This window comes from Capra hircus, chromosome 2 (genome assembly GCF_001704415.2).
Source record: "Capra hircus breed San Clemente chromosome 2, ASM170441v1, whole genome shotgun sequence".
In the NCBI taxonomy this organism is placed as follows: domain Eukaryota; kingdom Metazoa; phylum Chordata; class Mammalia; order Artiodactyla; family Bovidae; genus Capra; species Capra hircus.
In genome coordinates, this window is record NC_030809.1 from 59,627,958 (window position 1) to 59,645,531 (window position 17,574).

The following is a 17,574-nucleotide window of genomic DNA, read 5'->3' on the forward strand; positions in this document are numbered from 1 at the left end:
TATTTGGCAATTAGGAAATCACACAAGGGTCATTTCTGAAGGATTTCATAGTCCTCAATTCCCAGGTAAGCGGTGCTATTCACAGATCTGTTCAAACTTTCTCCCTCTTTTTTTTTTTTTTTTTTTTTCAGTTTGACATGAAAGTCATTCAGGACTCTAGAAAAAAATAGCTGTATAATAAAAATGAATAAAAGCTGATGGTGTAGTGGTTTCCAGCAGAGAGGAAAGAAGGCTGTGAATGACACAGCCACTGACTATATATTACTGACTTTTCCCAGTCCTAAGCATAAAGTATCTTTTAGTAGAAATTGTGTATAATAAGTCTGCTCCTGCCTGCCTCTCACAGATGTTTTGGGACAGAGGAACTAATACAACCAGGGGTCTATCTCTCATCCCTCCATTCACTGCCCTTCTGGCATTAGCATGGTGATTTGTGCCATTGTCTCTAAGAAAGTGCTCAAAAGAAGATGTCTTCACATGAAGGGACTGTCGTGGCTGTTATTATGAGGGAAAAAGAGTGTAAAAGGAACACACTCCAGCTCATTAGTTGGAAGTTTTGCAAAGAAGGAGCGTACCTAAGTCGATTTTTACTTTAATTTAGCCCCAAGCCTCATTTTTAAAATGTACTTGTGTGTTCTAATGACACTGAAGCAGGGGTTGAAACAAGCAGGATGAGTGGTTCCCTCCGACACTGTGTGCGGGAAGGATGGAAACTGGTACAGACTTTTCATAAACTAATGTTCATTTCTGTTGATCCGTTCTAAGTTTCAGGAAAATATTTCAGTTTATATTTGTAATCTCAGTATTATTTTTGGCAATAAAAATTCAAACAACTCAAATTTTAACAACATAGGATCTTGAATGAACTATGGTGAATGGACTTACTATAGATATTATTGTTGTAAAATGACTGGAAGTGTTTAATGAAAGTTTTAAAGACACAGAAAATAGTTTTTAAACCATGAAAAGCAAGATATAAAATTTTCAATAAATACAGTTTATGTTATACCAAATATACATTTAAAATCTGAAAATGAAATACATATAGATGAGAACAGTGTTTTCCTCTCTGGCTGGTTAGGTTTTCTATTCTGTATATTCCAAAGGGCATCAGTAATACATGGAGATGCATATTTTTAACATTCTAAAGATGTTTTGTTTAGTAATGTCAAATAATGATTTCATCAGATGAGTTAATGAAACCAGTCACGTAAGGAAAAAAAATCATAACACCAATTTAAGGCAGGACCATTTTCAGAGAAGATAACCATTTAATTGTTAGTTTGTTTTTCAACTTTGTTACATTACTCTTCACATGACTGAAACTATTTAATTTTGCTTTGCCCAAAGACAGAAAGGAAGCCACTTCTCCAAAACCTAATAATTTGAGAATATTTTTTTTCCAAGGTACGAGGAGCATACAAACTAGAAGCAGGTAATATGAATGTCAGACTGGTCAAATGACAGTGGAAACAGTAGAAACGTGGAGAGAGAAGATTTGATAGGTTAGTTGCTTTTCCAAATGAGTCCTTCCATCAGCGGCAAGTATCATTTACCACAGAGCAAACTACAGGGACGAAATGTGATCCCAGGAATAAGCTAGAGATTAGGCTTCACTACACACCAGGGATTTTTTTTCTCTGAGCAATTTTCAGGAGATTCTCAGTCACAGGAAGGTAAGACAAACACTATAAGTCTGTGTGTGCGTGTGCGGGCATATGGGTGCCCACACATATGGAAATGTGAATGTGTATGTTACCTCATGTATACACGTATCCTTATCTCTTGGCTTCAGAGCTTTAAGAAATAAACAACACACTCCAATAACTTTCATGGCAGTGACATGCAAACAGAAGATAAATTTTACAAAGCCTACTTAGTATCCTGTTACACCCAAGTCCACTGGGCAACATCTATTTTAAATATCTTATTTTAAAGAAGTCCATCATTTCATCAGATCTGGACTAGAGTGAGTCATTAAATTCCTCAAACAAAAGGGATCTATAATACATTTACCCAAAATGTACTTCATGATTTATATGGTTTGGGAATAAATTATAACCACAGATACAGGAGCAGAACATGACCAAACCAATCTACTTTTATTATTTCTTGGGATCATAAAATGCAAGAATGCTATGTGAGTCGTTAATTATATACACAAAACAACAAATAAATATTGGCTTACATGCCAACTTAAGTTGAACTTATTGGTAAGAATCCCTTAGAAGAAATGGAGTAGCCATCATAGTCAACAAAAGAGTCCAAAATGCTGTACTTGGATTCAATCTCAAAAACTATAGAATGATCTCCGTTCATTTCCAAGCAAACCATTCAATATCACAATAATCCAAGTCTATGCCCCAACCAGTAATGCTGAAGAAGTTGCAACTGAACAGTTCTATAAAGACCTATAAAACTTTCTAGAAGTAACACCACAAAAAGATGTCCTTTTCATTATAAGGTACTGGAATGCAGGAAGTCAAGAAATACCTGGAGTGACAGGCAAATTTGGCCTTGGAGTACAGAATGAAGCAGGGCAAAGGCTAACAGAATTTTGCCAAGAGAACACACTGGTCATAGCAAACACCCTCTTCCAACAACACAAGAGAAGACTCTACACATGGACATCACCAGATGGTCAATACCAAAATCAAACTGATTATATTCTTTGCACCCAAAGAAGGAGAAGCTCTATACAGTCAGCAAAAAAAAAAAAAAAAAAGACTGGTAGCTGACTGTGGCTGAGATCATGAATGCCTTACTGACAAATTCAGACTTAAATTGAAGAAAGTTGGGAAAACCACTAGACCATTCAGGTATGACCTAAATCAAATCCCTTACAATTATACAATGAAAGTGACAAATAGATTGAAGGGATTAGATCAGATAAAGTACCTGAAGAACTATGAACAGAGGTTTGTGACATTGTGCAGGAGGCAGTGATCAAGACCATCCCCAAGAAAAAGAAGTTCAAAAAGGCAAAATGGTTATCTGAGAAGGCCTTACAAATAGCTGTGAAAAGAAAAGAAGTGAAAGGCAAAGGAGAAAAGGAAAGATATACCCATTTGAATGCAGAGCTCCAAAGAATAGCAAGAAGAGATAAGAAAGCCTTCCTCAGTGATCAGTGCAAAAAGATAGAGGAAAACAATAGAATGGGAAAGACTAGAGATCTCTTCAAGAAAATTAGAGATATTAAGGGAACATTTCATGTAAAAGTGGGCTCAATAAAGGACAGAAATGGTATGGACCTAACAGAAGCAGAAGATATTAAGAAGAGGTGGCAAGAATACAAAGAAGAACTAGACAATAAAGATCTTAATGACCCAGATAATCATGATGGTGTGATCACTCACCTAGAGCCAGACATCCTGGAATGTGAAGTCAAGTGGGCCTTAGGAAGCATCACTATGAACAAAGCTAGTGGAGGTGATGGAATTCCAGTTGAGCTATTTCAAATCCTAAGAGATGTTGCTGTGAAAGTGCTGCACTCAATATGCCAGCAAATTTGGGAAACTCAACCGTGGCCACAGGACTGGAAAAGGTCAGTTTTCATTCCAGTCCCAAAGAAAGGGAAAGCCAAATAATGCTGAAACTACTCAAATGCTCAAAATTCTCCAAGCCAGGCTTTAACAGTACATGAACCATGAACTTCCAGATATTCAAGCCAGATTTAGAAAAGGCAGAGGAAGTAGAGATCAAATTGCCAACACCCTTTGGATCATTGAAAATGCAAGTGAATTCCCAAAAACCATCTATTTCTGTTTCTTTGACTATGCCAAAGCCTTTGACTGTGTGGATCACAACAAACTGTGGAAAATTCTTAAAGAAATGGGAATACCAAACCACCTGACCTGCCTCCTGAGAAATCTGTATACAGGTCAAGAAGCAACAGTTAAAATTGAACATGGAACAACAGACTGGTTCCAAATTGGGAAAGGAGTCCATCAAAGCTGTATACTGTCACCCTGTTTATTTAACTTACATGCAGAGTACATCATGAGAAATGCTAGGCTGGATGAAGCACAAGCTGGAATCAAGATTGCCAGGAGAAATATCAATAACCTCAGATATGCAGATGACACCATACTTATGGCAAAACATGAAGAAGAACTAAAGAACCTCTTGATGAAAGTGCTCATCATGAAAGTGCTTGATGAGAGTGAAAAAGTTGGCTTAAAGTTTAACATTCAAAAAACTAAGATCATGGCATCTGGTACCATCATTTCATGGCAAATAGATGGGGAAACAATGGAACCAGTTACAGACTTTATTTTCCTGGGATCCACAATCACTGGAGATGGTGACTGTCGCCATGAAATTAAAAGATGCTTGCTCCTTGGAAGGAAAGTTATGATCAACCTAGACAGCATATTAAAAACCAGAGACATTACTTCATCAACAAAGGTCCATCTAGTCAAAGCTTTGATTTTTCCAGTAGTCATATAATGGATGTGAGAGTTGGTCTACAAAGAAAGTTGAGAGCCAAAGAATTGATGCTTTTGAACTGTAGTGTTGGAGAAGATTCTTGAGAGTCTCTTGGACTGCAAGGAGATCCAACCAATCTATCTTAAAGGAAATCAGTCCTGAATATTCATTGGAAGGACTCATACTGAAGCTGAAACTCCAATACGTTGGCCACCTGATGGGAAGAACCTACTCATTGGAAATGACCCTGATTCTTGGAAAGATTGAAGGCGGGAGCAGAAGGGGACTACAGAGGATAAGATAGTTTGATGGCATCACCAACTCAATGGGCATGAATTTAAGTAAGCTTCAGGAGTTGGTGATGGATAGGGAAGCCTGGCATTCTGCAGTTCATCGGGTCACAAAGAGTCGGACACAACTGAGCGACTGAACTGACTGATTGGTAGAAATGTTCCTTATTAATACCTTCAAAGTACTGAGTGCTTACTGTGGACCTTGGTGGTGGTGGTTTAGTCACTAAGTTTTGTCTGACTCTTGCGATCCCATTCACTATAGCCCACCAGCCTTCTCTGTCTATGGGACTTCCCAGGGAAAAATACTGGAGTAGGTTGCCATTACTATCACAACGGGATCTTCCTGACCCTGTGATCAAACCTGGGCCTCCTGCATTGCAGGTGATTCTTTTTTTTTTTTTTTTTTTTTACAAACTGAGCCTTACACTGTGCTAAACATATATTAATCATCACAAAAACAATCTGAGGTAGGAACTATAATTGTCTCATTTTACATATGAAGATACTGAGGTTTGGTAAATTGCCCTAGGCTCCATGACTGAGTGAGCCCTTGATTAAGATTAGGCATCTAAACAGTTTATCAACAATTATATAACTATGGTGCTGCCCAGGAACACTGTATTGAGAAGACTGTCAGGCTTTCCTGTAGGCTGAGGAGAAATGCATTTTGTGATTGCTTAGCCATTTCAGCCATGAAGTTGGGGGTATCATCACACGTGCTTCTTAGCCAACACCTATCCAACTATTTGGAGACAAAGATACAGAAGCCAATTGACATGGTCAAATAGCTCCAAAGCCAGTTCTATAAACATAGTCCTGCTAATGGCCATCTGCCTTTATCCCCCCTCCTACTGAAGGTAAAGTCAAGTTATATAAGCATTTCTCCTATGCTTTTCTTTTAAATGAGAAATAATCATTTTAATACCTATAATCAAGACAACTTTCAGACCACCAAGTTACTCTCATTGCCTCTGTGAAAGGGGATTCAAAACTCTGAAAGGAGAGCTCCAAGAAAGTGGCATTTGTTATGAAGTAGAAGATATGAAATTAATCATTTTCAGGAAAATTGCAAGGCAATATATTTCTTATATTATGTATATAATAATCCACATTACAGGTACTGTACACACACTTCAATGGACCATTTATTTTCTGATTGTTTGTTATATGGTACTATATTAGCATAGTGTGCAAGATTTGAGGTAGAAAAGTGAGGTGCTTTTTATGTCTACTCTAAGCTGTTCGTTTCACGGCATCTCGGGATGTGGAGGATCGTCTTGTAGTCAAATCGAGCTATAAAGACTAAATTGAATTGTCCCCATGGAACAGCTGTTAAATCTCCAAGGAGTGGCAGGTCCCACAAGAAAGGAATGATGAATTGCAATAGGGATGCTGCAGAAATGCAGCCTGTCAGAGAGGGTTCTGTGCTAGATGTGGCTTGTGCTTCTTGAATTACCTTTTGTAACTGATGGGCATTACCTTAAATCTGTTGCCTGATTTGTTGATTCCCTGAGTCTCCTGCTCAACTCCGAACTTACCCAAACTCAGTAACTGTGAGAGCCTGTGAACACTGGCAAAGGACAAAAACATCATCCTTCTCAAAAGCCCTTACTTAGCACATCTGTGGCTTAGTGACTTGGAACAAAGCTGATTTTGTAGTTGATACCATGCCTTTGGGGGAAACTGTAAGCCTGAGTAGGGGAATAAAACTGTTTTTATGTGTAATTAATGGTGCAAACAATTCCTTTCCATGTGGAATTCCTAAAGAAAAAAGATGAAGTGTATAAATGCGTGTGTGTGTGTCTGTGTGTGTGCGTGTGTGTGTGTGTGTGTAGTGATAGGAAATTTCACCTAAGCAAGGTGATAGAAGCAATTTGGGAGAAAAATAATATGTTTATACCACCCTTTAAATTGAGAAGTTTAATACTAATGGTTCTTTATCTGCAAAGAACCAAAAATTATTTTTTTTAATTTCCCCCCAAGTGCATTAATGACAAAATAGATTCTTTATGATTCATATTAATAATACTTCCAATTAAACTCTGAGAAATCAAGTATAGTAGTGAAATTTTGGTAGCTTGGTAAGTGCTGTAATAGTTTAAAAATCAATAAAACATTTATTAAAATTGTAGCTAATGATCCTCTCCAAAAAGGAAATGATGAAAGCTATCAATATTCATAAATTCACGGGATTTTCCCCTCCTTATTCTCCCTGACTTCCCTTTTTGTGCTCTGTATATTCAATGACTTATTATTTAATATATCTTATTATTTAATATATTTCCTAACTTAATTTATGTGTGGAGTTTTCTATGAGTGTTGCCAAAGTGTAATAGTGAAGACAAATCTGACTCCATATTGGATATGTTTCTTTTACTTTAACTTTTATATTCTGTTGCTTTTACTACAAGTTAAGAATGTTGTCCATAGCCTGAAATATACAGGAGAGCCCTTTCTCAATGCTCTGCTCATTAAAGATATAACACTTTTTCATTCATATAGGTAAAACTTGCCAAACAGAGAATAACATCTGTCTTATTGGAGGTTTGAGGAACACCATGATCTGACCTATGTGGACAGCTGCAGTAACAAAGGATTTTTACACCAACAAGTGTGCAACAGGCTCACTCCCTCCTATTTTAGCATTAAAAAGTCTAAATTTTAGCTTGGAGAAGATGGTTCTTTGGGACTCCTAGGTCTGCTGGCTTTCTGAAGAAAGTCGCTATTCCTTGCCCCAAGGCCTCATCTCTCCATTTATTGGCCTATTGAGGGGCAAACAGCACAAGTTTGAACTTGATAACAATAGGAATTGGGTTTATTTATATCTCAGGCTCAGGTTCTCACACTCCTGAAGCCAGTTTGTGAACAACGAAAGTAGAAATGTTTCGTTAAGTTCCGTGTGTTTCAAATTGTGATTCCAACTCTTCCCATAATGACAGGTAGTTCTGTTCTCCTTTCAGGTACGTTGACATTCATGATATCAGTCTAAGCTAAACTAGTTCAGTTGATAAAGAATTCACCTGCAATGCAGAAGACCCAGGTTCGATTCCTGGGTCAGGAAGATCCTCTGGAGAAGATATAGGCTACCCACTCCAGTGTTCTTGGGCTTCCCTTGTGGCTCAGCTGGTAAAGAATCCACCTGCAATGCAGGAGACCTGGGTTTGATCCCTAGATTGGGAAGATCCCCTGGAAAAGGGAAGGGCTACCCACTCCTGGAGAATTCCATGGCCTGGAGAATTCCATGGACTATACAGTCCATGGGGTCACAAAGAGTCAGACATTACTGAGTGTCACTTTCAGACTCCTAGCGATGTGTGATCCCACTGTTTCTGTAGATTAAACTCAATGAAATGTGTATGTTATGAAATATTTTGCAGGAATAATATTGAGGAGCAATGGGCAGGAGTATGCTTTCCTGACCTACGCCTAAACAAAAAGTCATCAGCAAGTTAGTGCTTAGGTTAATTAGTTAATAAATAACGTTAGGACTTCCTAACTTGGTAGCTCAGCTGGTGAGGAATCTGCCTGCCATGCAAGAGACTGTGGTTCTACTCCTGGGTCGGGAAGCTCTGCTGGAGAAGGGATAGGCTATCTACCCCAGTATTCACGAGCTCCCCTGTTGGCTCAGCTGGTAACGAATCTGCCTGCAATGTGGATTAGTTAATTAGTTAATGAATAACCTTGGCACATATGGGTAACATTGTCAAAAGCCTGGAGCCTGAGCTAGGGACAAGTGTTTTAAAATATTATAGACTTTAACCAAACTGTGATTTTCCACAAGCAAGGCTGTTTCTCATGCTGGAATGCAACGGCTACTTAAAAAAAAAAAAAAAGTGTTAATATGTGGAACCTCCAAACATAAAATATTTTTTACACATTATATTTATCAAGGGAAAAAACACCCAAGATCATTTAAATTCCAATTTTTCCAGGTAGTCCAGTGATCAGATTGCAAGGAGAAGCATCATCTACTAGTCAATGATAAGGGGGTCTAGTCTTGTGAAAGCTTTTACAATACTGTTAGTTTAATGGACCTCTGCTTCTAGCAGGATGGAGTAGTATGATTTTCTCTGTTTCTTCCACTAGGTACAACTAAAAATTCTAACATTATATACAAATAAAACCAAGGAAACTCCTAAATGGTGGAAAGAAGAAAGCAAGTACGTATTGGGATCTTGAGACCCAAGGAGCAACATCAAAAATTTAACCTCTGTTCTTCAAAATGCCCAACTTTTTAACAACAGCAGTAAGTAGACAAATATATAATTCACCAGCAATAGAATTTAATAGAATCTGTGGTTCTTTTGCTGCATTTTTCAGGGATAATAAAGAGATTCATTCAACCCAGTATAGATTGCAAGCCCCGCCCACAGATGGCACAAACTCAAGCCAGGAACATAGAATTCAGTGAAGTGAAAGTGAAGTCGCTCAGTCGTGTCCAACTCTTTGCAACCCCGTGGACTGTAGCCCTCCAGGCTCCTCCGTCCAATTCAGTAGGTACCTCTAAAACACTGGTTTCCCCCAGTTACACTGTTCATACCCACTCAGTCCCTACTGCGCCTCCCTCTCTCCAATTTCACCTTGGAGTCTCTTTAGACATCCAAGAGTGTGATGTAAATGTATTATGAGGAAGTGCCAGGTGTATGATGGGGAAAGCAAGTCTTAACCACATTGAAATGTTAGAAATCATCAAGCTGGAATGGATGCTGACTTACCACAGTATAGATCTGATGCTTTCGCCTTTTAGCCAGGTCAATTATGTTTACTCCATTGTAGTAAAGGTTTTCAATACATCCATGGAAGTTTTTCTTTAAAAAGGTCCCAGGTTTGCCTGGTACTGGAATTCCTCCAAAACTAAGCTTCATGGAAGGAAAAAAAAAAAAAACAACCTTTAGTTATAAGCTCTAAAAAAGGAGTAAAGGAAAAGGAAAGTAAGCAAGTGAATTTCACTAAATTCAGTTGTAGCATGAGCCAAGTGGCTCAAATAATTATAGATGCCACTTGATTACACATTTAAAAGGATACTGATTAGGCCACATAAAAATAACTGTAATTGCTTTCTTTTTAAGAGCTTATTTTACAAAACTATTTTACATTCTTTCTGAACCCTTTTAATACTAAATACAACAATAATTTACAGAAGGAAGAAAAAAGCAAAGAAAATCAACATCTTTATATTTATCTCTTAAGCAAATATCTTAGAGAGTACAATCAAAGTAAAACCAAGGGACAAACAAAATATACCTCTTTTCAGGCCTAGTTTATTCTGTATTGTATCAAAAACACCTTATCAACACAGCTGTTACGGAAATATTTTATGAAGATGAAAAATAGGAAACAATCACATAACTCATGCATTTATTTAGAGGGAAAAATTGAGAAATGATATAATAGGCTCTTACTTAGTTGTCAATAATGGTGCTTAGAAAACATTTGTTGTAAAGTGGAAAATGAGTGGAATGTTGATTTAAAAATACAGGAGTTATAGTTGGAAGTAAGGTATGATGTCAATAATAAAAAATGGGCTTACAATTTAGATCTGAGGAAATAACACTGAGCTATTAATGGTAGTTGTCTCTGGGAAAGCAATGGAATAGTATTTATGTTTACCACTTCCCTTTCCAGTAAAAATTACTACAAATTACTTTTGGAAAGAAAATATTCTTTTTAAAACAAACCTGAACTGTTATGAATATTCTTCCTATTTTAAAACAGAAGCAGAGTAGTTTCTATCATCAGGTTTATCCCAATACCATTTAGTGAGTAACCCAGTTTTTCTTCCCTGCTTTGAAATGTTACCTTCGGCATATAATACTTAAATCGTATGAATGCTTGAGTATATTTCAGAAGGATTTGTTCTCCCAGTGGAAATGTCTTCTTATATGAATAGCTACAGATTAAGCAAGGGCTGTTTACAGATGTCTACTTTTTCCTGCATAAATTCCACACTATTTTTAAAAATTATTTCTTTATACATTTATGATAAGAATGATTAACCCTGCTGCTCATGTCTGTTTTCTATCATTTTACTCTAATATAATTATTTTATATTTTGCCTTTTTAATTTTAAAATTTAATTTCAGAATAATTTTATTTAAAGTAGTGTACTGGAAGTTTGAGAATTAATATGGAATTTGTTATTTCCATAAACACATTTACTAAATGAAGAATGTTTTTCTTTAAATATTTCATCTTCCTATATAATAATTCAGGGTCTGTTTCTATTTTCAAAATATTTTTGGTAAGGCCTCTCACCTAAGGTTATTAGTTTACTTTTCTCATTCACATATTCATCATCAAATTAATTCCACTGAATTTCAAGCTTTTAACAATTTCCACTGTATTAAATCTAAAAAACATATTGTGCAAATATCAGATCATTATGCTATACAAAACCAACATAACATTATATGTCATTTATATCTCAATAAATTCCAGTGTAAATTCCTTGTTTTTTATTAATTAAAAATTACATTAAGAAAATTATATGCCTCTCCTATTGTTTTCTCAATCCAGACACATGTATATTAAATAATATATTTTTTAGCTAATTTCATTGAACTTTTGAAGGTACTAATCATATGAAATATCTAAAATATTTGCCTCTTTTTACAAGCCAATTTTTATACATTTTTTGTTTCATTGTCCTCACCAAAACTTTCTAAAATATAGCCAAAACAGCAATAAATAATTATGGTATAGAACATTAGGAAAAAAATAAAAAACAACAAAAATAACAGTATTTTTGTATATTTCCCAGTATATACTGATTCTGATTCCATATCACATTAAAGAGATACTTCTAGTCCCATTTTCCACATAAATTATGTAGATGCTTACTTATTTATTATTTGTTTGAAATGAATGAATGCTCAGTTTTATTCGTTGATTGATTGGTATTTCAAAAATTCATGTGACAGGATACAGAGTATTTTGCATTTAAGCTGTTGGTGGGTTGAATTATATTAATAGATCATAAATTAATAGATTCTCTTTGACTGAACCACATATATGTTCTATTTGCCTTGAAATACATGTGCTCCCACTTTAAATTGTAAATGAGTTTGAGCTCTAGTTTTCTTTTGCCAAGTATTTAGATCAAGTCTAAATTTGTCTTTCAGTAAAACTCTGGAAGTTTTATCTTTGACTCTATTTAAAAATGACTCATAACTCTTGAGACATATTCTGGAAAACAAACAAAAAAAGTGAGTTTGTCAATTCTAAAAATACTTTGTAAAAACATTGCTTTAATAATTTCCTTGTTGATTTATTGCAGTATTCCAATATTTTCAATTTGAGTCTTTTGCATTAAAAAGATTCATTTCCCTTTTGTAAATTGCATAAATCAAATTTGTGAGGTAAAAACTGAGTTGACTATTTGTTATTTGTATTTATTTTTTAAAATACTTTATTATGTTAAAGCAGCTTTTGTTTCACAGCAGAATTGAGAGGAAGGTAGAGAGTTTTCCCACATACTCTGTGCCCCCAAACATGCATAGTCTCCTCTCCCATTGACAAAAGCTTCCATCAGTGGTTTGTTTCAATTGGTGGACCTACATTCACACATCACAATCACCCAAAGTCCATAGCATACATTATGTTTTACTTTTGGTATTATACATTCTATAGGTTTGGACAAATGTATTATTACATGCATCCACCAGTATAGCATCATATAGGACAGTTTCACTGCTGTAAAAATCCTCTTTTCTTTGCTAATTCATCCTTCCCCCAGCCCCTGATTCTAATCCCTGGCAACCATTGATCTTTTAACTGTTTCAATAGTTTTACCTTTTCCAGAACGTCATATTGTTGGAATCACACAGTAAATAACCATTTCAGATTGGCTTCTTTCACTTAATAATATGAATTTAAGGTTTCACCATATCTTTATATGGCTAGAAAGTTCATTTATTGTTTTAGCATTGAATAATATTCCATTGTCTGTACATAGCACAGTTTGTTTACACATTCACTTACAGAAAGACATCTTCATTGCTTCCAAATTTTGACAGCTATGGATAAAGCTGCTGTAATCATTAATGTTGAGGTTTTGTGTGGACATAAGTTATTATTCTTTTTATAATTTTAAATATATAATGAAAATTTTGTTCATTTTTTGGGCCACCTTCAATTTGTGAAAAAAAATAATAATGCTCTACTTCACTCAGCTGTGATTTAAGAAAACATTAGGTCAATATTCAAAAAAAAAGAAAGAACAATTTTTTTAAAAAATTAAGTAGCAAAACAGAGAAAGAAACATGTTTGAAGGATTTGGAGTAGAGAGTTTTTAAGTCAAACAGTATGGAAGAGAGTATATATTACAAAATTGTAATTTCCCATTTCATCAAGGAAAGAAAACTCTTTCTAGTCTGGGTGGAAGATATTAGGAAAAAATCAGTGGAAACAAAAGTACCATAGATTACATACTGTGGGACCTCTCTCTTTGCTTCTCTCTGGGAGACTGAAACCTGATGAGTGAATGGAGTGAATGTGGATGAAGGTCACAAGACAGATTTTGGAAAATGCAAGGAGTTATTTCTCCCCTGATTCCTACAACAGTGATGCCTGTAAGCCTGTTAAAAATGCTTCAGATTTATCATGGCCTCAGAGTGAAACTTAGCTGCAAGAAAGACAGGTTAGCAACAGCTATAAGAAGTAGCAGCAAAGAGGTTTCTGAGGATGGGGTCTTAATGGCCTGATCACTGGGGCACTGTATGAGGTAGACTGCTGAGGCCCCCCGGGCCATGAAAGCAGCACGGGGAATATGGATGGACTGAGGTCTTCAGTGAGTGTGTAAAGTCCTACTAGCTGATTTGGAGGTCCAAATGTTCAGATGACTAGACCCCACAGCCTGAAGCCATCACAGGTACCAAGGACAATGGCTACCGAAGCAGACACTTTATACCCATGCAAGGTTATCTGCAAGCCCCCAGTCAGTGATAAGCACATGGAAATGAAAAGAAGGAGCAAGAAGAAGCCCCATATAACTCAGCACATACAGAATAGTGCAGTGAATTTTAGGGCACTAACTAAATTTTAAATAGGCACTAACATTCTAACCTATCATCTAACCTATCATCAAGGTTAGATTTTTCTGCTACAGAGGAATCAGGGACTGGTGAATATATTAAATTCATGTGGGGAAAGAAGCAAAATTGTATTTCTGCATGTCTCAGTGTGAATGTAAATTTTAAACCTTTTATATTTTAAATTTTTCGAGTAGTTGAGAATTTGAGATTATAATTATACTATTGAATTATAGATTTAGTTCATTATCAGATAAGTTAGAATGGAAAATCGTGCTTCATATATTACTGATTTTCTTTCCTATGTCTCTAATAGTAATTTTTCTAAATAGTTCATAAAGATTTGTAAGCTATACTTGTGTACTTTTAATTGTATACTACAAGTCATATCCCTTAAATCATTTGCATTTATAACTTTATCTGATTTATTAAAATTGCAAGAACAAAAATCAAAATCTTGCTTTAAACTATGTTTTTTTTCAGCAAGTCATCCAGACTAAGATCACTGCTGTGCATGACCAGGGAGGGTCAAATGATTTTAGCAATTATTTGCAAAAAAAATGAAAATTGATCATTTTTAAACTGTTCTCCTGCTTAGCTCAGCTGGCATCTTAGTTTCACTCAAATTCTGAACACTAGCTTTTCTCCTTAAACTCTGCCTATTAGATGACTCATCTAGCAAACTGAACTAGAAAAGCAATGACCACTTCCTTTAGCCTGGCTCCTGATCCCTGAATCCTAGAAAACATGCAACTCACATCAGGACAGTGTCACTCAACATCTAATTGCTAGAAATAAGCTTTTTTTTTTTTTTGGCATTTGATTGACTATTTAATATACATACATATCTATTCCTTATAGGCATTTTAAATTAAGGACCACAAAAATTAGTACTTGTTGTAGTTATTTAGTCGCTCAATCATATCTTACTCTTTGTGACCCCATGGACAGTAGCCCACCAGGCTCCTCTGCCCATGGTGTTCTCCAAGCAATAATACTATGGAGAGGATTGCCATTTCTTTCTCCAGGGTATCTTCCTGATCCAGGATTAATCCTACATTGTCAGGTGGACTCCTTACCACTGAGCCATCAAGGAAGCCCCCAGGCAATTTTTACAACAGCTTTTATAGTTTTAATCTTAATTTTTATTTTCAACGATACTAATTTTTCTATCTCAGCTTTAAGTTTGCATAAATTTAATTGATGTGTCTTTGTCCCCAATTCCAACTTTTAAAAAATAATCATTTTGGTGTTTTCTGCGATAAGAGTGTTAATCGCAAACCACACATGTCTGGTGTTTGTTTATTAAGGAAATGTGAGACTATTAACCACCTGAGGAAGTTTAGAAAAAATTTAACTGTATTACTACAACTTTGGCAACCTCATGCGAAGAGTTGACTCATTGGAAAATACTCTGATGCTGAGAGGGATTGGGGGCAGGAAGAGAAGGGGATGACAGAGGATGAGATGGCTGGATGGCATCAATGACTCAATGGACGTGAGTCTGAGTGAACTCTGGGAGTTGGTGATGGACAAGGATGCCTGGCGTGCTGCGATTCATGGGGTCGCAAAGAGTCAGAAAGGACTGAGCGACTGAACTGAGCTGAACTACAACCATAAGGATGATCATTTTTGCTTTATTCTATTGTTTTTATTAATTTTTGATTATGTCCTCTTTCATGATTTTTGCTATGTAGACAGTGTAACATTTAGGTTTTTTAAAAACTTGACTTAGAAAATAATCCCTAGTACATGGATACAATTACAAAAACGACAGAATGATCTCTGTTAGTTTCCAAGGCAAACCATTCACTATCACGATAATCCAAGTATATGCCCCAAACAGTAACACTGAAGAAGCTGAAGTTGAACAGTTCTATGAAGACCTACAAGACCTTCTAGAACTAACACCCAAAAAAGATGTCCTTTTCATTATAGGGGACTGGAATGCAAAAGTAGGAAGTCAAGAAACACCTGGGGTAACAGGCAAATTTGACCTTGGAACACAGAATGAAGCAGGGCGAAGGTCAATAGAATTCTGCCAAGAAAACACACTGGTCATAGCAAACACCCTCTTCCTACAACACAAGAGAAGATTCTACACATGGATATCACCAGGTGGTCAACATCAAAATCAGATTGATTATGTTCTTTGCAGCCAAAGATGGAGAAGCTCTATACAGTCAGCAAAAGCAAGACCGGGAGCTGACTATGGCTTATATCATGAACTCCTTATTGCTAAATTCAGACTGAAATTAAAGAACGTGGAGAAAACCACTAGACCATTCAGGTATGACATAAATCAAATCCCTTATGACTATACAGTGGAAGTGAGAAATAGATTTAAGGGACTAGATCTGATAGAGAGCCTGACTGAAGAACTATGGACGGAAGTTCGTGACATTGTACAGGAGATGGGAATCAAAAGCATCCCCAAGAAAAAGAAATGCAAAAAAGCAAAATGTCTGTCTGAAGAGGCCTTACAAATAGCTGTGAAAAGAAGGGAAGTGAAAAGCAAAAGAGAAAAGGAAAGATAAACCTATTTGAATGTAGAGTTCCAAAGACTAGCAAGGAGAGATAAGAAAGCCTTCCTCAGCAATTAAAGCAAAGAAATAGAGGAAAAAACAATAGAATGGGAAAGACTAGAATGGAAAATTAGACTAGACTAATTTTCTCTTCAGGAAAATTAGAGATACCAAGGGAACATTTCATGCGAAGATGGGCTCAATAAAGGACAGAAATGGTAGGGACCTAACAGAAGCAGAAGATATTAAGAAGAGGTGGCAAGAATACACAGAAGAACTGTACAAAAAAGATCGTCACGACCCAGATAATCACTATGGTGTGATCACTCACCTAGAGCCAGACATCCTGGAATCTGAAGTCAAGCAGGTCTTAGGAAGCATCACTATGAACAATGCTAGTTTTGGTGATGGAATTTTAGTTGAGCTATTTCAAAAACTAGAAGATGATGCTATGAAAGTTCTGCATTCAGTATGCCAGCAAATATGGAAAACTCAGCAGTGGCTATGGTACTGGAAAAGGTCAGTTTTCATTCCAATCACAAAGAAAGGCAATGCCAAAGAATGCTCAAACTACTGCATAATTGCACTCATCTCACATGCTAGTAAATTGATGCTTAAAATTCTCCAAGCCAGGCATCAGCAATATGTGAACCATGAACTACCAGATGTTCAAGCTGGTTTTAGGAAAAGCAGAGGAACCAGAGATCAAATTGCCAACATCTGCTTGATCATCGAAAAAGCAAGAGAGTTCCAGAAAAAAATCTATTTCTGCTTTATTGACTATGCCAAAGCCTTTGACTGTGTGGATCACAATAAACTGTGGAAAATTCTGAAAGAGTTGGGAATACCAGAGCACCTGACCTGCCTTTTGAGAAACCTATATGCAGGTCAGGAAGCAACAGTTAGAACAGGACATGGACCAACAGACTGGTTCCAGATAGGAAAAGGAGTACGTCAAGGCTGTGTATTGTCACTCTGCAACATCATGAGAAATGTTGGGCTGGAAGAAGCACAAACTGGAATCAAGATTGCCGGGAGAAATATCAATAACTTCAGATATGCAGATGATACCACCTTTATGGCAGAAAGTGAAGAAGAACTAAAGAGCCTCTTGATGAAAGTGAAAGAAGAGAGTGAAAAAGTTGGCTTAAAGCTCAACATTCAGAAAATGAAGATCATGGCATCTGGTCCCATCACTTCATGGCAAATAGATGGGGAAACAGTGGAAAGAGTGTCAGACTTTATTTTTCTTTGCTCCAAATTCACTACAGATGGTGATTGCAGCCATGAAATTAAAAG

General features: G+C 36.3%; 1 protein-coding gene across 1 annotated transcript in view; it reads right to left on the bottom strand.

Moving 5' to 3' along the window:
• CNTNAP5 (contactin associated protein like 5) overlaps positions 1-17,574 on the bottom strand; it is a 1,089,942-nt gene that overhangs the window by 538,282 nt on the left and 534,086 nt on the right. Inside the window, exon 7 of the mRNA XM_018061606.1 lies at positions 9,437-9,580. Coding sequence (XP_017917095.1) covers positions 9,437-9,580 — 144 coding nt within the window. The remainder of the gene's footprint in view (positions 1-9,436; positions 9,581-17,574) is intronic.